Consider the following 21,205-nt stretch of genomic DNA (forward strand, 5'->3'; position numbering starts at 1 on the left):
GTATATTCTAGTATATTCTATGGGCAGTGTGGTCAACTGAACCACGCTTTTACCAAACGCTGTCGGGACAGATTTGATTTCGCAGCTCCGTTTAACATTCAGTCGTTCAGTGATTAGGGTGCAGACGCATCCACAGGTTCGGTTTCATACTGGGCAGCTCTTCATTTAAACTAAAGAAAGGTACCCAAAAATAGCAACAACTTCCTGAGGTAGTCTCAAAACACTCGTCACATGTGGCCTCCCCAAAGGGATCAGATAAACTTTCGTCTTTCACAAGTCTAGCTCTAACTATGGCAACACAGAGATGCATTGAACCAACCAGGTGGACACTTGTAAACTCCAATGCATCTACGAGCATTTCTTTTGTACAGAAGCATGTGCACAGTGTAAATCAGCATACATTCAGCTCTGTCGTGTAATAAATATATAAAGAAAAAAGTTACAAAAAACAAACTCTAGCTGCTTGTCACATTCACAAAGAGGGGAGACCAGGCCCTCCACTTGTTCGGTCTGTGGTGGGGTGGGAGGGGGGTGTAGGGGGGAAGTTGGGGGTTAGTTTCCAGGGGCAGAGGTCACGCAGGGCGACTGGCCGCTCCTATAGTTGTTCACGCTGGTTTTGCAGGAGTGCAATACTGCTTTGAACAACAGGGGGAGCTGTTCCAAGGGGACATTCACCAACTTGCCTGAAAATGAATACAAAACGCTCTGTTAGATTTCTTGATCTCCTTGGACTACAAAGTTTCTCAAAGTCTCAGAGTTGCTCCTTTTTTCAATAGAAGCATTTTGATACAGTCGGGTTGAAATTAGCATAAGGCAGAAGAAGGTTAAGGCTTGACAATGGAACTACTTCAAAGCATATTCAACCAATGTTTTTTTTTTTACTTTCCAATTTTGATAGCAAAGTCGATTTTTAAGCCCTCATGGTCAGTTTTTAAGCTGAATCTGCTGTCTACATCATTTCAAGGTTTTATTTGACCGGACAGTTGTAACACGCGATGGGGAGAGAGAGTAGAGACATTTGGAAAGTCTAGGAAATGAATCTATATCCCTAAACACATACACTTAATATGGTTAAAATACTTAAGTACTCATAAAAAATATTTTCAAAACCTTGTAGTAGTAGTAGAAGAAGTAGTAGTAGTTGTACTAGTAGTAGTAGTAGTAGTGGTTGTAATGGTAGTAGTAGTAGTGATAATAGTAGTAGTAGTAGTAGTAGTAGTAGTAGTAGTAGCAGTAGTAGTAATAGCAACAGTAGCAGTAATAGTAGTAGTAACAGCAGCAATAGCCACAGCAGTCAAAGTAATAGTACGAGTAATGGTAGTAGTAGTGGTAATGGTAATTAGGGGTGGGCGATATATCGATATTTTAAATATATCGAGATAGTTTTTAAACTCGATATGAATTCTGACATATCGTATATATCGATATAATGCTTATATTCAATTTTGATTTCGCCGCTTCGCTTGTTTACCTTCTCTCTCGTCGCCCGCGCGCCCCCGCGCCTCCCTTATTTTGTTCGCTCGTGTCTCCACGAACCTTTTCCACCATTTACAGACAAAACCATCAGCAGCACATCCTCATATTCCACCGAGTCACGTCCTTTAGCCCGAAAGAAGCTAAACGAGCTGAGCTGCATGAGAAGTGCGCTGTTTATGCAAATGAGCCATGTGCTTAAGTTTCATTTCTGTAAAATGTAAACACACGTGCGCAAAACTGCATTAAGCACATTATTATCGCAAACTGGCTGATGTGGCTCTAGAGTCGTTATGCTTTATATATTGTAAAGTTTAGTAATGTAAAGTTTATTTATGCAGAATATTTTAATGAATAATCTGCTGCAGTGTCACTTGTACAATAGTGTTTGGAAACGTTGGGTTTGATCTGCAGTGGATTGTGGGAAACCTCAGAGCTCCTTCTGCTGGTGAGGAACATGGATCTGTTAAAATAATTAACATCCTGAACTTCTTCTGCTAAAGGAGCTCATGGTTCTGGTTCTGGTCTGGATAACAGAGTTAATGCAAAGATGAGCTTGTGTTCAGTTGTTTTATTTATGAATGAAAAGAAGAAAATATGTTTTATTTATTTTATTTTACAGTTAAATTATTATTTATGTAATTAGGTTTTTTTGTAATCTTAAATGTTCTTATATGAACTGCCGACCTCTTCAATTAAAAAACACTTTGGCAGATTTGGCAGATTTGTTTTTGCAGTTTTCAGTTTTAGGGGGTTATTTTTTCTTGAACATATATCGAGATATATATCGTATATCGAGATATAGCAAAATATATCGAGATATATTTTTTGATCCATATCGCCCAGACCTAATGGTAATGGAAGTAGTCGCAGTAGTAGTGGTAAAGGTAGTAGTAATAGTGGTGGCAATGGTAGTGGTAATAATGGTGGTAATGGTAGTAGTAGTGGTGGTCGTGGTTGTAGCAGTAGCAGCAGCAGCAGTAGTAGTAGTAGCAGTAGCAATAGCCACAGCAGCTAAAGTAATAGTACTAGTACTAGTAATAGCAGTAGCAGCAGTAGCAGTAGCAATAGTAGTAGTAGCAGTATTAGTAGTAGCAGCAGTAGCAGTTATAGCAATAGTAATAGCAATAGTAATACAAATAGTAATAGTAAAATTTGCAATAATAGCAAAAGTAGCAGTAGTAGCAGTAATAGTAGTGAAGTAGTAGCTTACCGGCGATGCAGCGGATCTCGGGCAGACACATCATGATTTCGGGGAAGCGTTTTGGCTGGTGTGGGTACTTGTACTCTGTGTAGTCCTGGCACACGTACCAGTAGCGCTTGTTCAGCTGCTCGAGCTGGGACACATTGGACAATCCTCGGATATCTGCAACCACGCAAAAAATACACACATGAAGAGCGCTGAAAAATACACAGTTCTATAGAAATTCATTTGATTTAGGTCAATTCTGAGGTATAATTCTGATAAATATTACTTTTTAGTCAATGCATATTCGATCAGGACTATTATTTTCATTTTATTTTGCGCATTCATTGCCACTCGCCACTTGAAATTTTGTACAACCACTTAAGTCACTTGAGTTATTATACTTGTAATATGAACTTTTATAATATTAATAGCATATTAGGTGTTGTTTTGGCCTGTCACTGCCATAGGTACTTTGATACATGCTCTATGAAAATTCTCCAACATGAACATACTGTAAGTACTAGACTACATACAGGCCTAGTTGCCATGACACCTTTTTATGTTTAAAGTGATAGTATGTAACTTTCTGACTCTCTGAACTGCATGATTCCAACTTAAACCCATACTTTGGAACATTCTATATGGAGATAAATCACTTACATATAAATCATACTGTGGAATATTATATTATATTATAGTAACAGCATTGTCATGGAAACGAGAGGGGTGAATCCCAACTCCAGGCCAAATAAGAGTCAGGTTAGTGGAGAAGCAAGCCTGCTCACAGTAAAAAAGTTTTTCAGTACAACAAAAACAGCCATGTTGAAATTATGGCTATAATATTTTGAGCAAAAACGGTACATACTGTGGCTTTAAGTCTTTGTTTTTATATTTATTATTCTCTTTTTCTTCTTTATTTTTTATTTTATTACATTACGTTTTTTTATTTGTTTGTTTGTTATGTCGATTTGTTAAAGGTGCATTCATTGTTTAAGTTTTCTGGTCAAGGATCCGTCAAATGTTTTTCTTCATGGAGAGATTATTGCTTTGTCAGGAATGTTTCACAGTATGGCATTAAGCCGGGCCAAGTTACAGGTCAGATCTGTGGAGAGGCAACCCCGCTCACCGTCAGAATGCCTTTGTTTTTCTTGGTATTTTCGATCTATGAAACCACCTGCAATTGAATAAATGTAAAGTAGGGCTGTTTAATGTCATATTCTAGGCAGAGTTATGACAAGCTGCAACCGAAAAGTTACACAGCGCACCTTTAAATTACATAAATGAATACATATTTAAATTACAATAACATGAACAACCCACTTGAGCGGCCGTGAGAAAGTCTGCGCCCATCCTTCTTACCTTGGTTGAGGAAGTTGATGGCTTTCATGCAGGCGTACTCCTCATTACTGATCTTCAGCTGGTGGAACTTGCGGTACAGATAGATCAGGCGCTCCATTACCTCCATGCCGTCCTCGCTGAAGCTAAGGAGAGTTCACAGCAGTTAAAATACTGCACGTGGAGATGTTATGGACAAATAAATCAGTGCTTTGAAAATTAAAAACCAAGTCGGGTTAATCCTCCGCAATTTCACATGGAAATCAGCGAGATAGCGCGTCAGAAATCCCCCAAAGATGCTACGCGCCGCTGACCAAGATGAAATTTAGGGAGGGTGCGTGTCAAAAATGCTAGGGAAACTTCTCTGCGAACACACTGCTTTTGAAAGATATGTCTAATACCCCTCATCAACTTATAATTAGCTTCACAACTCTGTAATCTTTATGTCCGGCAGTATCAACAAACTTTGCCACTGTAAATCAGAACACGCACTCCTACCGTACTGTAAAAACAACAGTACCGTATATTAGTCCAAAATGTGACGGGGAGCAGATAATTTTGGAGTGATTTAGGCCGAGATAAGCCCCCGCTGTCTGGGCAAGCTGGACGGTGCAAGCCACTGCGCTGTCCTGAGGAGTCCTCCCATTCACGGACCACTTCTTTGGCTCATCTCCAACCACAATACTTTACCTGGACTCATATCAGGATCCTAACATGCAAAGTGAAATGTATCGCTTTTGTAGATAGTTGGAGTGGTGATTTAGATAGGGGTTAACTATTTTTATATTTCTGAATGAGAGATTTTGTTGGCAGAGAATCAGAGGCTATATTTAAAATGTAATATAATGTTCAATATGTTATGTTAGCTGTGAAAAAGGATTAGATAGTACAATCCCTAATGGTTCCAGAGGTGATGAAATCTCTGTGAAGGGGGTCATCAGGTGGGTACCCTCTTTTACCGGTGTTTCGATAAACCCACAACACCTTCGTAGGCAGCATATCAAAATCTTAACATGCAAACTGAAACACAGAGCCTTTGTGGATAGTTCGAGTGATGATATAGATATAAACCAAGTATTTTTATATTTGTGAATGAAGTATATTGTTGGCAGAGATCCAGAGGCTAAATTTAAAATGTAATATAAAGTTCGATATGTTAAGAAGTTATTAAATGGGCCGACGTTCTGTCAAAATGGGCTGCCCTGTCGAAAGGAGCTACCAGCAGCCTAAATCGACAGTGACGACTATAGATTCACACTACCCCGTTGAAATAAGCGACCTTACATTTTTCTGTATACAGTTGTCGTAGTTTTACAACATATTTCTTTGGATTCGAGACAGCGGGTTTGATGCTGTTTGCACACGATGATCACACTTTATACTTTAGTTATGTCAAATTTCAACTCATTTATATAAATATGCATAGGTAGCTCATTTTAACAGTTGTATTCTGCTCAAATAGGGCTCCAACTGAAGGTAGCACATACTGACAGGCCAACTGGCCAGCTTAATCCCTCACCGGTCCCGGTAGATTCCATAGTGGTCCATGGGTAGATATTAGTCTATGAGCTCTTATACTTGTTCTGATACAGCTCAAGTTTATTCTAAAGCTATTCAGGAAAGGGTCATTTCTGTCTTGTAAATACTACCCTTGTAGTATCAATACCTGTTTACTTAGTTTCAATACTAGTTTTAGTACTGATTAGTATGTGATCTCCAACACTATATAGAGTAGTAAGAGTTAAAAGTAATACTTGGTTGTGGTGGTAGTAGGATTATGTTGTGTATTTGTAGTAACAGTAGTATGGGGTGGTGGTACACAAGACAAGTTTAGAATTTTACGGTTCCATCAAATTTTATGACATATTTTAAATACTTAGGTTTAAGGTTAGTAGAAGTTATAGAAGGTATTGGTAGTAGTAATAGTAGTAGTAGGTAGTAACTGTTGTAGATGGTAATTAGGTATTATTAGTACTAGGTAGTATTAGTAGTAGTATTAATACTATATTTACTACTACAGGGATTAGTGAAGATTACAAGGATTTTAAAAAAACAGTTAAAGTAAAAATAAGACATGTTGAACATCTGTGCATTTTGTTAGATGGTTAGCAATAGCATGTTTGGTATTTAAGCCACTTGACACATGCATTTGAATGCTCCTCAAAGAATCCTGAAGGTACTACTTAATCTGGCTATCTTTCAGCATTCCAAGACTTCTTCAATTCAAAATATCTGAATACTGGCCCATTTAACAGCTTCTTATCATAGCATATTAAACTTTATATTACACTGTAAATTACACTGTGAAGTCCATGCCAAAGAAATCTTTCATTCAGTAATATAAAAACAGTCAACCTCTATCTAAATCACCACTCCAACCATCTACAAAGGCAATACATTTCACTTTGCATGTTAGGATCCTGTAATGAGTATGTGATCTCCAACACTATATAGAAATATCGTGATATTGTATCGTCAAAAGTCTCAAAATAATATGGAGAGTTGTCACATTATATCGAATTACAAGTTTCTTTGCTTAAATGCATTGTTTTATAGTAGCAACAGCTAATAAGCATATGGAACTACATATCCCATGATTCATTTCAGTGCAGACAACATGAAGAAATATGTTTATTGCTTTCATTCTTGAGATTATGACAGGAATGATTTACACCAAAGTCTTGTCAAGGTATTTTAAAAGCAAAAAGTATCCCATCTTCAATTCTCTAGCCGCTCACAAACAATAGCAATAAATATCATACCATGAAATTAACATTGTGATAATATCGTATGGTGAGATTTGGATATCGTTACATCCCTATATGAGTCTAGGTAAAGTAAAGTATTCAAAATAACTGAATACCGGTGTCCTGTCGAAATGGACTACCCGTCGATTTGAGCTACCTAGTGCAACTGCACATGCGCACAACCCCCAAGCAGTTTAAATGCCCGTCGATTTGAGCTACTAGAGTAACATTTTAAAATTGTATTTATTGTATTGTATGCTTTGACCAATTAAGTATGTAAACAACAATATGTTAGATTTACATGTTAGAGCAGTGCTTCTCAATTATTTTCTGTCATGCCCCCCCTAGGACGAATAAAACATCTCGCGCCCCCCCCCCCCCAACCCCGCGTGACTATAGATAGTATAATTTGTCTATAAAATTGTTATAAGTACACCTGTGCGTAACACTGCCACCTTATATGACGCCAACAACGCTCGCTGTTTACTGAATAGCATCACAAAGTTTGTCTCTTTATCTCCGACTCTCTCCGCCTGTCTTCTCATCCCTGTTAATATTTTTTCATGTGTATGAGGGTCTGCTACACTTCGTGTCTATACTTCATACTCAAACTCTGTGCTGTGTGCAAAGCGCGCATGCTCAGTGCAAACAAACTCCTACACCACGAGCGAATGCTCCCTGCGCAACTCTGCCAATGAGAGCGCTCTGCCCCCTAATGTAGTGGAAGTGCAATTGCACTTTATTCTAAAGGCCCGTTCAGACCAAAGCGTCAAAGCGTCCACTTTCTATGTAAAGTCTATGTGGACGCGCGACTAGAGCGTCCTGCGTTTTTGCGGCGCGTTTTCGGCGTCAGCGCGGCGCGAATCTGGCGTCAGCGCGGCGCGTCTTCAGCGTTTTGGCGTCAGCGGCCAAGACGCGCGTCAAGGCGTCAGCGTCAAGAAGTTGAAAATGCTGAACTTTTCGCGTCAGACGAGCCGCGTCAATCAATCAGGGACGAGTATCCAGTGACGCAGCGACGTTATATCAGGAAGAAAGACCCGAGAACCAGAACGAGAACCACAAACATGAACGGAGAATAAATATATACGCCACAATCACCGAGCCGATCGCGAGGACTACACCAGGACCGACCAGGACCAAACCAGGACTAGACCACTAGACCAAGACCAAGGACTAGACCGGGACAGACGACCCCAACCGACTAGACCGTGATTAGACCAGGACTAGACCGGGACTAGACCGTGATTAGACCAGGACTAGACCGGGACCAGACCGGTATTAGACCAGGACTAGACCGGGACTGATCCAGTGTCATTAGCGGAGTAGAAATATATATACGCCCCAGTCGTCGACCCGATCTCCTCCGTGATGTTTTATGTCATTAAAACACTCTCTAGTCTGGTCTGACATTGTTTCGGGAAAAGAGCGGGACCGGGCTCTTGTTTCCAGGGCAACGGACGCGCGTCAAGTATTTTTGTCCCGTTCGTCCACGGCGTCAAAGATGCGCGTCGGGGGGCGTCTAAACTCAAATGCAAATGCTCCAAATAGAGGCGTCAAGGCGTTTTTTGACGCGTTGGTGTGAACGGCCCTTAAGACAGTAAAAAAAATCAAAATAAAAAAATAAAAAAGCATGCTCCCCGAGGTCAAACGCGCCCCCCTTGACGGAGCCTCGCGCCCCCCCAGGGGGGCGCGCCCCACTAATTGAGAAGCACTGTGTTAGAGTGAATATTTTGAATTTAGTATTTGATTTTATTGTTATCATTTTCATTACATTTTATTTTGTTTCCATGTGTAGAAAACACTGTAATTTAGTTTAGAACGGCACTGTATTATATTAGGAAATTCACAATGTAGCCTATGATATTAGTGTTAAATACCTGGGTCATGTGACTATTAACGGTGTGTAGATTATTGTTCAAGTTAGTTCAACAGATGCTATAATTAGCCTATGATTAGAGTGACTAAATTTATATTAACAATTCCTGTAGCCTAAGTACAAGGCCTACACTTGTAAGAATGCCTGACGAAATGAGCTACCTTTACCCATATTCATATAAATAAGTAAATAATGGTGATTCTACAGCAGGAGCATTATTCGATTATTATTCGGTACTGGGGACCTGGTTGTCCCCAGTACCAGGCTGAGGACCAGAGGAGATGGGGTCTTCTTTGTGATCGGTCCATGACAGCGGAACACTTTGCCTTTGCACTTTAGAACTGCACAATCACTAGAGAACTTTAAATCCCTGCTCAAAACGCACCTTTTCTCCTTGGCATTTGTCCAGAGTTAGGAAGAGACACCTTGGCACCTTGCTGCTGTTATTATTATTAATGTTACTACTAAAATTCAGCTTGATTTGCTTATTGTAGGTTTTATTTCACCGTAAATGTTGTTCAGCACTTTGGTAAGCTTTGGCTGTTTTAAATGTGTAGACAAGTAAATTTGATTTGATTTGCTGATTAAATGTTGATAAATAACACTGCTGTATATTCCTTGGTATTGAAATAGAGTTTGAAATTGTAGTATCTAAAATAAGAGGTTCAAAAATGTATTACTGCTAGTGTGATACATACTAGCAGTTATTCATTTTTGAACCTGTTATTTTACCATCTTACCATCATTGTATCACATTTTGTATCTATATATTCATTTGTTGTTTTCTAAATAAAGAGTATTTTTTATTATTATTGTGGTATCGGAATCAGTATTGAGTATTGAATAGTTTGAACATCTTATTTACTTTATTTACCATAATTTTAACAAATTTTTCTCCTGTAGCCCTAAGTCTCTCACCCCTGCAGCTCCTCGTCAGACGGCGTGTACTTGGCTGTGACGTCGGCCAGGTCTCCAAAGATCTGAGCGCTGTAGATGGTCAGGCAGGAGAGCAGGATGAGCTCCTGCCAGGTGGAGCTCAGCAGACAGGTGTAGTCCTCGATGGAGAGCTCGCAGAAGAAAGGCAGCTTCTTTATCCACGAGATCTGACGGAACAGGAGCTCATCGGCCAGACGGCACAGCAGGGCAAACAGCTCCACCTGGGTCACCTTGTACCTGGGGGAAAATGTAAGATTGTGAGAAGTTATATTTGTGATTACAGTTTTTACTCTAATCAGTTCAAAAACATGTGTAATTAATAGTTATAAGAAAGATAGATTGATGGATAAATAAAGAAATAAACAAACTTACGAATGTTAAGGACATTTGTTCTGCCAACCAACATAGAACAAAGCCACGCGTCTAATCTACAGTGGCTTTGTAAACATGAACCAGAAGGGATTATTAATAAAAACTCTATATAAAATCAATCATCATCCAAATATCTGTGCTTAAAAAATTCTCCAATTCTCTCCACTTTATATACTGTACAACACAAGAAAACACCCTGCTGCTTTAGTTTATATGGGTTTGGGACTGGCAATAGATCATGACCAATTAAAGGTGCACTATGTAACTTTTATGGTGGAGGGTTTGCAATCTGCTGGTCTCCATGGAGATATTGCTTGTAATGCTCTACAGAGTGGCATTAAACGTAACCATCTACATCAGGGATCTCCAACCTGTAGCTTGGGAGCTACCAGTAGCTCTCCACCCCCTTCCAAGTAGCTCGCCAAGGGATTCCTGAATTACACGTATTGTCCTGAATAACTCAAATTTGATGACTTATAAGCCTATTATTATTGTAAATCTATCATTTTGATGCCTGACATTGTGCACTCATAAATAAATAATGTTCTATGTTTTATGTTTTATATGCTGTATGAATGAATGCTGAATGAATAATGCTGAATAAAGTGTAAAGCGTCTTTGGGGACAGAAATGTCTGTGAAAGTGCTATATAAATAAAGACTTACTTACTTACTTATATTTGATCTAACTGTACCCATCTAAGTCTTGTCATGGCTCTTTTGTACACTTTAGTTCCTGCGACAGCTAAAATGAGCAGCTCTCTGGAATTTTGTCTTTGTTAAAGGTAGCTCACCGGAGGAAAAAGAAAAGAAGTTGGAGACCCCTGATCTACATGGAGCCAAGCAGGCGATGCCACCAGGACACATTACAAACAATGACATTGAATAAATACATTTATAAGATAAATGTGTTTTAAGTCTTACTGGGGGACATTGCTGGCAAAATATCTCAGAACCTTCAGCCCAAATGTTACATAGTGTACCTTTAAAGTGGGATTATAGGGCCAACATTACGCTATTTTCTGAACTATGTTATAATGTTTTCTCATCACAAACACACCAGTTGTGTTTTGTTTCATTCACACATGTTTAACACACAAACCCTGCATATTTAGGCTGAGTTCTTCTGTCATACAGAAAACACTCTGTTCCACCTGATGATGACATGTCGTAAGACAGGAAGTATTAAAAACTAAACTCCAATACACCTTCACGAGAATCATTCGGATAATTTCAACCCTGGGATTGTCAATCTGTTCTGAACTAAATGTAAAAGGAGCTGTTCACTTGAACACCACTACATGACATCACAACAGCATAACAGAGCTTTGGAAATGTAGACAGACTAATAATTAGGGGTGTGCAAAAATATCAAAATATCACTATATCGTATTGTTTAATGTGATGATACAGTATCGATATTGGGGGCTGCAGTATCGATATATCGCCAAAAGTATTTTTGGGTATATTTTCTTAAATATACTTACAGCTACAGTTTTGTTGCTTGTTTACAGAAAGGAAACTCATTTATTTCATATATTTACAGTTTTGAGGATTAAAATATTTGTGTTTCATATTCACTCTGCACAAGACGTGGTTTAACAAAGACTTTCTGTATCACAGACATGATTTAGCCTTTATTTCTTATAGCATTGTATGGAATCAATTTGAAATATATCGTATCGAATCGAAAGCTCAATGTATCGAGATGCATATCATATTGTAGCCTATGTATCGGGTATGTATTGGATCGGCAACTTCTTAATGATACCCAGTCCTACTAATAATAAAGGGTTAATCATGATCATCATCATCAATCAAACATGTGTTAATGAAACAACTCCAGGTATATTTTTGAGGAGGGAACAGCATTATAACATGGCTTAAAGCTCACAAAAATTGTTTTGCATAATATAGAAGCTTTAATAAACCTGCCAAAGATGTTCACTTTGTCTTCTGAAACTTTAACTTCTTGGGTTCTTTTTAAAGACAGTGCAGTAAAGTGTGTTTACCTTGTTGACATGTTTCGGCTGCTAGCTGCAAGCCATCTTCAGAACTGTCACTGGTGTTGGAAACATGTCAACAGGGTAAATACACTCTACTGCATTGTCTTTAAAAAGAACCCAAGAAGTTAAATTTAATAAACCAGGTACAATGCATGTACAAAATATAGCTAAGTATTCTAGTTTATAATATATATGTATGAGTAAATAAAAAAATATCATGTATAAGAGTAAATGCCAACACTGACCCGTCCTCTATGAGCATGGGTGTGGCCAGGGGGCTGAGGTCCTCTGCTGCCACCAGCTGGAGGACCAGGGGATGTGACTGGGGGTAGACTCCGACTCCTCCTCCGCGGGGCTGAGGGGCCAGCAGACCCGACTGAGCCGCGTAGCTGAAGAGGTGAGGCAGCAGCTGGTAGTGAGTGGGCATGGACGTGTTTATGTACTGGTCCCTGAGAGCCGCAGTGTAGCCATTCATCTCCACTGAGCGACTGCGGGGAGAAGAGAAGTGAAGAAAGAAAGAAAAAGAGGTCAATAGGTTAACAGTGATTCTTATTTTATACCAAATATTACGTCCCTCTTTTTCAGTTCATGCATTTCTTTATTGCCCAACTTACTCTAACTATTATGGGTAACTCATGTTTAAGTCTAATAATATAATAAAGAAAATAAATAAATGAACAGAATGAACAAAGGTTAGCCATGTCAAGGTATTTCAGCTTCCAAATTTTATGGGCAATTGTGCATAATAGAGTAGATTTAAAAATATGGGTGATTATTGGTCAACAGTTTTATTATGTGTTGTTTTTTTTCCATTCAGACCCAATTGTTAAAGCATAATTTTAAGAATCATTACAATTCTCTTAATCCTACATTTGAAAGTAACAAAATATTCACATTTCCAACTAGATTCGGAATTCTAGTTTGTATACAAGTATTAGTATTACACGTAATACTAATTTCAAAACATTATCGTCTTATTGAAAAGCACATTTGTATCCATTGCCATCTTTTAACTCAGCTCGGCAAAAAACGTAAACAACCTTTGCATGTGAGAAATAGCAAAGACTTGTCCTCTTTCGCACCAAATATTTGGGTCCACCGAGCTGTAGACTACACAGCGCCCACACTGTACCTGCCGTTACATACCAGCGCCTCATTACGCTTGGCATGCTGTTATTGTTGTTCATTTGGGCCTAGATTTAATCAGATAAGACAACTATTTCTCTGAATAGTTATTGAGCTGCCAGCTACCTCGATAAACCTTGTGTTTATACAAATAGTCTAAAATACATGCCGTCATGCCAGCACCTAGACAGTATTTGGCCTTCGCGAGTGCAGATAGACAAAAGGCGCGTCTCCGTAGCAAGAACAGGAGATAATGTGGCCAGATTGTGATTCGTGTGCTATCGCCGCTAGTGTTGGGAGCTGCATATTCAAGCTCTTTTGAATGCCTGATGAATGCTTTAACTAAGGACTTGGCGAGAGAGAAGCCGGGTGCAGGACTGTCATGGCCGAATCATTGTGTTACTAATGAGCGGAGGTGGAAGATTTCAAAATTTTTTGATTTTTTTGTTGATGAATATGTGTTTTGTTTTGTAGAAGCATGTAATTCTACTTGTGAATAAAGGTATTTTAGGACTTGAAAGCTGAAATCATCTTACTTTCTACGTCTATTGTTTGTGCACGTTTGGCTATAAATTAAAGTTATACACTTCTGAAATGTATTAATAATTCAAAAAACACAATCCAAAATGTAAACGTTGGCGTGCATTTGACGACATACTATATTAAGCAAAGTAAAATAATACGCTGTGTGGTTTTATCCAAATCAAATCAAAGTGACTGAATGCAACTTCCAACTCAGCAAGATTCCATGGAAATAGAAAGTTAAAGCCATACTGTGGAACATTCTTCATGGTTATAGTGGTGTGCAGTAGAAGAAACAGCATTTGGTCAACCACACAAATGTTGTCCGTGTCTTCACTGTCGTTGTCACTGTCAGCATTTTTGTGTTTGACCATGTTTATTTGTTACAGGACATAGCGATATGGCACCTGTTATAGGAGCGTCTGGAGCAGCGAACAGATCAAGTGGTTGAGCGCGTTCATGCGCTGGTAGTAAAGTGCAACGTTTGTTACTTCAAACCAGGTCTTGATGGAAACATGTGCGGGATACATTTGGATTATTTTTCAATGGGGAAACAATATGCCACGATAAAGAAGGTTTAACGTGACAATACAGCTCCAGCAGTTTTGCGTCTCTCTATGGGAGTGAATGGAAGCGAGAGGAGGACACGCCCCCCATGCTTCCAGGTGTGGCCCCGCCTTTACCAGTTACGCTGATCGCCAGACAATCCGGAACACTGACAGGAGACTCAGCGCTGCGCTGCGCAGCATCCGGCGTCAATGGGTTAAGTAAAGTACAGATACCTAAAATTTTTACTTAAGCACAGTTACGTTTCTACTTTTCTTTTGTTACGTTCCACCACTGCCAGTAACCACACCTTTACAGTACTACACATTATTTGCAACAGTTTAGCTTTCGTTCCAAAAATCGAAATGCACAATCTACTCAATCTACTCACTTGGATGACAGGGTAGAGGCAGGAGACGGCTGGTTCCCCTCAGAAGCCCCGTTACTGGGCGAGCTGTGGTCACTGTCACCGTTGTTGCCCCAAGTGTGGTCGGGGGCCTCCTCCTTGAACTCCTGTCCGGACATGATGCGCTCAATCTCCTCTTCTGTGATCTGAAAACACAAACACATACACACACACAAAGTTGAGACGCCTTCTCCTGACCAGCCGAGTGTCCTAGTTCAACTGACAGGCAGGGAGTAGTGTGCTTTTCAATGGGAGCAAGGACATGGACCATACAATGAACCAGCGGCGGCAGACAAAGGGAGGGAAAATAAAGCAGGGAAACAGGTATGTGGTGGTGGCTAACATGAATGGCAAAAACGCACAAAAATACACAGCTGACATTTAAAAATCCTCACGTAAACACACAAAATGGCCGACAATAACTATTTAAAAACACATTAGCATACCAGCAAATATGTGACGGCTAAGACAAGGTCAAGTATGTTTTTTCAGCTCATTTATTGCATTTACAAGTATTCATTTCATATTCATGATACAGAGGTCTTATTTACACATACAACTCTAATATCTACAAATGTTTATAATTAGTACTACAGCAGTGGTGAGTAAGGGTGTGCAAAAATATCGAAATATTGATCTATCTTATCATTTACTGTGATGATACAGTATCGATATCATGGGCTGCTGTATCGATATATATCACCAAAAGTATTTTTTGGTGTATTTAACTAAATTATTTCGTTACAGTGCTACAGTGTTTTGTTGTTTGTTTAGTGGAAGGAAACTTTTTTAAGCGACACTTTTGACATTTTCACTGTTTTAATGATTAAATGTTTGTGTTTCATATGAACTTTGCACAAGAAGTGGTTTAACAAAGACTTCTAGTATCACAGCCATGATTTAGATTTTATTTTTTTACTGAGTCGTATCGAATAACTTTGAAATATATCGTATCGAATCGCAAGCGCATTGTATCGAGGTATGTATTGTATTGGCAATGATACCCAGCCCTAGTGGTGAGTTAATTGTGTGGGCCCTAGAGTTGTCAAAAGTATTGAAAATCTGATACTAATAGATACTAAAGCTAGTATCAAAACTACAGTAGATATTCATTAAAGTACTGATACTAACAAAGCAAAACAAACAAACAAACAAAAAAACAGAACCAGTGTAGGAGCACATGGTATAATGAACAAATGCGGTTATTTGTGTTTAAAATTTTAAAATGACATCGTCTAAAAAGTCTTCAGGTCTATTCTTTAGTATTAAAATCATTTAAAATGTTAGTACTGTGACAGCACTAGCAGGTCCTGCATGTATTTGAAAGCATCACAAGGGTGGGTTAAAATATTTTGGAGAATATGTCAGCAAAATATAACAAAAAGAACAAAATAAATGAAAAAAAAAAAAAAGAATTGCAAAATTGTCCTTTACCTGAACCGGCCCGATGCTTTTGTTCCTTCCTCCTGGCATGCCATCCTCCCTGATGGCTGGAAAAACAGAGGAAAAAGAAATATTAGACAATACAATTTAATTTCACTTGGTTAAAACACAGCTTTTGTTGCCATTACACTGATACCAGAGCTCTATCTAGAGGCTGTAAATCATATTTGCAGTCATTAATTATAGTATATTTCAAACATAATCTTCGCATTACTTTAGGGAAATAAATGTGTAAAAATATTTATTGCAAATGTCGACCAAAATGTTAACTTTCACTTTTCCACATAACTGCTAGGGGGCGGCAGAGGTCCTTGAAACCTACAGTACTTGAAGGAGCAGGGAACAAAGCAGTGTGTTCATCTTGCTGTATTTTCCATCAGCAACTAATTACCGCCTATGGCTGCAGTGTTCGGTCTGTATCCACTAGAGGGCAGTGTTTGATTTCCTCACACTCATTTGAAGGGACTAAAAGCATTTGATGGGTTAAACTACCAGTTTCAGTAAAACAGTATTTTTTTCTGGTTTTCTAATTTACAGACCTACAGCCAGCAGATGTGACATATGTGAGAGCAATTCCATAACTGTTACTACCTGACTACTAAAAAATAAATGACAAGTTTATTTTGTTAAATTCACTTCTAAAATGGAAGACATCAACACCAAGAATACCATCTAAAATGCACGGACAATTCTCATGCAATTCATATATTTCTGTCCATTTGAATCTTAAACTACTTCCTGCACTTTTTCACTTTTGAACTTTTTTGCACAAACTGACCCTGAACTGATGTAAAACTTTGATAAAGACTTGATACTCAGAACCGATTCCAATACCACAATAATAAAAACACTCTTTCTTTAGACAATAGAATGTGATTTTCAACATTACATAATAGTACTTTCTTTTATACTACCATGTGGTGTATATCTACGTAATGTCTATGTATCTATGTCTATGTATAATGTCTATCTATGTATATGTAATGTCTGAAATAGCCTATACACACTCATTGGATATAGCGCACATAGAAGCTTTTAGTGGAGTTTGGGTCTAAAGCACATGGCTCATGGAGTGAGGAGCACTTGAAGCAGCGTGTATGTGCTCTGGATGTCTCCATCCAGGTGAGGAGCTTTGTCTATGCACTGCATTCACCTGTCCATTCATGACCTGCCTCGTTCACGCTGGAGCATCGCTTGTGTGGTTTCAATGAGCTATAAAACTATTCATAATGTGTCTGCTCATTGCGCACAAGACACTGTGCACCTTTTTCTCGTCCCTCGCAGTTTTCATGTGGTGATAATTGCTTAAGGACTAAAGTTGTCCTCTTTGTGCAGGTAACACATCATCAATGGGGACATTCAAGGTACGCACAGTGCATACAGGCGCCCCCTGCAGGCGCCTCTGTGGGTGTACAGGCTTTACATGTTCCTTACTTGAGGATCCTCATAATATATTCTTGTAATTTGTAAAAACTGTGACTAAGTTGTGGGCCAAACTAAATATTTATTGAAAAATTTCAACATCATCTGTATGTTTTCTCATCTTTCGAGATATGTAATATTAAACTTTTTCTTATTAAAATAAATGTTTAATAACAGTTTTGCTTAAACATTGAATCCAGAACAAGCATCATATAAAATAATAACATTTAAAATAAATAATGTCTCTATAGCCTACATGTCTATAGCCTACATGTCTATAGCCTACATGTCTATAGCCTACATGTCTATAGCCTACATATTTGGTCTATGCTGTACCGCACAAACCACACACTGTGGTGCAGAGGCACGTAAAGTTACCACCAGGGAAATTCTTAAACTGCGACAGCCCAAGCTGGCACATGAGCTATGTCTGTTGATATATACAGGCTATTGAGTCTATGTGGTTTTATACTTGTTCTGATACAACTCATCATCATTCTAACACTATTCAGGAAAAGCTCATTTGATGTGACTTTTTTCGTGTTGACACCTGCTCAAATGATACTAGTCTCGATACTAGTTTTAATATCATCTGGTTTTCGATACTTTTGACATCTCTAGTCCAGTGAGTGACTTTATGGAGAACCCTCAGGCAGGCAGGTCTCTCACCCTTGCGGTTCATTCCCATCTGCAGGCACTTGAGCAGGCGGCAGTACTGGCAGCGATTGCGTTGTTTGCGGGACATCTCACAGTTCTTGTCCCTGCTGCAGCGGTACACGCGCTTGTTGCAGATGCTGCGTTTGAAGAAGCCCTTGCAGCCCTCACAGGAGATGATGCCATAGTGCAGGCCTGTGGCGCGGTCCCCACAGATAAGGCAAGTACGCTGGTCAACCGGATCATCTGCACACAAGCAAAAACACACCGAGTAGTTAGTTCACGTGTTCACAAATACTAAGGATGAGAGTTTTAGTTCGTTCTATACAGTTAACATAAATTTCTTGACATTCACATTTTATCTGAAGTCATTTTCAGAGCTGTCATGAAGATAGGTGGAAAACATGTCAACACGGTAAACACGCCTCCTACAGTATTGTCTTTACAAACAACCCAAGAAGTGAATGTATAGGAAGACAAAATAAACATTTTTGGATTATCCAGATTACCACTCATGGGTTTCAGATTCTTGTTATAAGTGACATTTGGAAGACTTTTTGCCATACAATCATAATCGCTATGACAACGGTCCTAACTCTTCTTCACTCTGAAACCCATGGATGGATATACTGACTTTACACTTTTTGAAAATAGTTTTACCATAAACAAACATGTTTTTTAATGTTTTGAAAATCATAATTCACTTCAATGTCTATCCTTCTGTGTTTACAAAAAATGATAATGTTGACCCAGTTTAAGTACATTGTTTCATTTTCCCATTTCAATATTTTATGTTCAGTTACCACATGTGTAGATCATCTTACAAACTAAATGATTTGCTTTGGGCCAACATAAAAATATTAAGTGAACAAATGTGACAGTAAATTTGAACAGGGTAAAACTTTTATTATTTCTTTTTTCATAAGACCTCATACATTTAACAGTTTGTAGTAAAAACAAGTGAAGCCGATTTACTAATTGTGATATTGATTCACTGCAATTAATCTTTCAATCCCCGACTGTGACTAAACAGAAAAATAGTGGGTGCGAAAACCTTGCTGAAGGCACATATTTTTAATTGAGATCATGGGGGCGGTTAAGGCTTAAGCACTAGCCTCCGCAGCTAATCCATGTGATTCTTAAGCTCCAACTCTTCATTTTGAGAAAGTGGAGGTGTAACAGTGAGCCGAGACAAGAGTATGTTTTATTCAGAGGGGCAGTCGACTGAAATGATTTCTCTTACAGTGTCTTCTTTCAAACACGCTCGATGCCTATCACTTTCGGAGCGGCCATGTTCCGCTTTATTTATATAGCACATTTTACGAACAAAGCAGTGTCCAAAGTGCTGCAGAGAACATAAAATTAAGACGACAAAAGGTTAATTGCTAAAAATATGATCATACCAGTGACAAAAACGATAAAACCAGTAAAAATCAAACGCAAAACCATTTAAAAAGACACAAAACTGCAATAAATAAGTATAAATAAATCAAATAAGTACTGGATCCTCTGCTTCGCTCTTGGCTCCGCCTTTGTCCAGCCAGCGGAGCCCTCGCAGTCATTAACCTTCACCTTATTTCCTTCAACTTTCTGCTGATCACTCCAAACTGTGAAAAGGAGCCAGCGCGGAACTGCTAATTTGGACCACATGTACGGGGGGAGCATTTAGGGGTGTGGGACCATGGGGAGAGGAAGTCAAATTGGACATGGGGGGATTTAGCATGCCATTAAAAACCCTGGAGGAGTGTTTGAAACCGCTGTTATTTTTGCCTCTTTCGTACCGGAAACCCACTTACGCTGGCTCGTTTATTTAATACATCACGTTTTATTTTATTTTTACAGTTTTTTGAATATAAAAATACAAACTAATCACACATGGAGCCCTCCTACATGTTGATGACAAATGCACTTTTAGATTTTCGCAGTTTCGCTAGAATGGACTCTAACCGCTGCTGCGAACTGCCATCTTAAAATGGTAATTAAAAACGGCAAAGTTATGCGATATATGTTCATAATTATCAATATATAAACAATAATCTGTAAACTTTCTGTAAACGCTTTTAGATAATTACTTTCTGTTGACGTATGGACAGGTTAGCTGAATGAATGAAGTGGTTTTCCAGTACAAAGAGGGCAATGAAAACCGAGATGTAAAAAGAACAAACAAAACGGTTTCACTAATAGGAATGTAACGATATCAAAATCCTTCGATACATTATTTTCACGATATGCATCTCACGGTTCGATAAAAAACTGTGAATAATAGGGATGTAATGATTAGGGGTGTGCAAAAATATTGAAATATAGATATATCGTATAGTTTAATGTGATGATACAGTATCGATATCGTGGGCTGCTGTATTGATATATCACCAAGAGTATTTTTTGGTGTATTTTACTAAATTATTTTGTTACAGGTCTACAGTTTTGTTGCTTGTTCAGAGGAAGGAAACTCGTTTATGTGACACATTTGACATTTTCACTGTTTTGATGATTAAAATGTTTGTGTTTCATATGAACTTTGCACAAGAAGTGATTTAACAAAGACTTTTAGTATCACAGACTTCATTTAAGCCTTCATTTTTTATTGAACCATATTGAATCGATTTGGAATATATAGTATTGATTCGAAAGTTCACTGTATCGAGATATGTAACATATTGGCAACTTCTTAATGATACCCAGCCCTAGTAACGATATCAAAATCCCTCGATACGATATTTTCTGGATATGCATCTCACAGTTTGATAAAAAACTGTGAATAATACCGATGTAATGATATCAAAATCCCTCGATACGATATTTTCACAATATGCATCTCACGGTTCGATAAAAAATTGTGAATATGCTACTTTTTTCTTTTAAAAATCTCAGGAAAGCCTTGAAAAGCCGTTGGTACCGTTAGAATACGAAGAATTAAGATTTAAAAGTGCTTAATAACAGTTATTTCATCATGTAATCTGCACTGACAACACCAAAGGATCATGGTCTACGTAGTTCCTTGTACTGCCGCACCATGGCCAGACAAGGTTTATTTCTTTCAAAGAGCTTTACAGAATAAGAAAGACATTCAAATCATAAAGAACGACAATAAAATCACCATAACTATTCATTTAAGCGACTTTGAATTTGATATATTGTGATGGTTTTCCGA

General features: G+C 38.5%; 1 protein-coding gene across 1 annotated transcript in view; it reads right to left on the reverse strand.

Annotated features, from left to right (window-relative positions):
• Positions 1–545: 545 nt before the first annotated feature.
• nr6a1a (nuclear receptor subfamily 6, group A, member 1a) overlaps positions 546–21,205 on the reverse strand; it is a 153,480-nt gene continuing 132,820 nt past the window's right edge. Inside the window, exons 4-11 of the mRNA XM_055162170.1 lie at positions 18,067–18,297; positions 15,967–16,022; positions 14,518–14,678; positions 12,179–12,421; positions 9,539–9,793; positions 4,022–4,143; positions 2,687–2,839; positions 546–683 (exon numbers count right to left, since the gene is read on the reverse strand). Of these exons, the coding sequence (XP_055018145.1) occupies positions 553–683; positions 2,687–2,839; positions 4,022–4,143; positions 9,539–9,793; positions 12,179–12,421; positions 14,518–14,678; positions 15,967–16,022; positions 18,067–18,297 (1,352 nt within the window). The 3' untranslated portion in view covers positions 546–552. The remainder of the gene's footprint in view (positions 684–2,686; positions 2,840–4,021; positions 4,144–9,538; positions 9,794–12,178; positions 12,422–14,517; positions 14,679–15,966; positions 16,023–18,066; positions 18,298–21,205) is intronic.

The sequence above is a fragment of the Boleophthalmus pectinirostris genome, unplaced genomic scaffold, assembly GCF_026225935.1.
Source record: "Boleophthalmus pectinirostris isolate CB_2022bp ecotype Guang Dong unplaced genomic scaffold, ASM2622593v1 HiC_scaffold_4, whole genome shotgun sequence".
Lineage (NCBI taxonomy): Eukaryota > Metazoa > Chordata > Actinopteri > Gobiiformes > Gobiidae > Boleophthalmus > Boleophthalmus pectinirostris.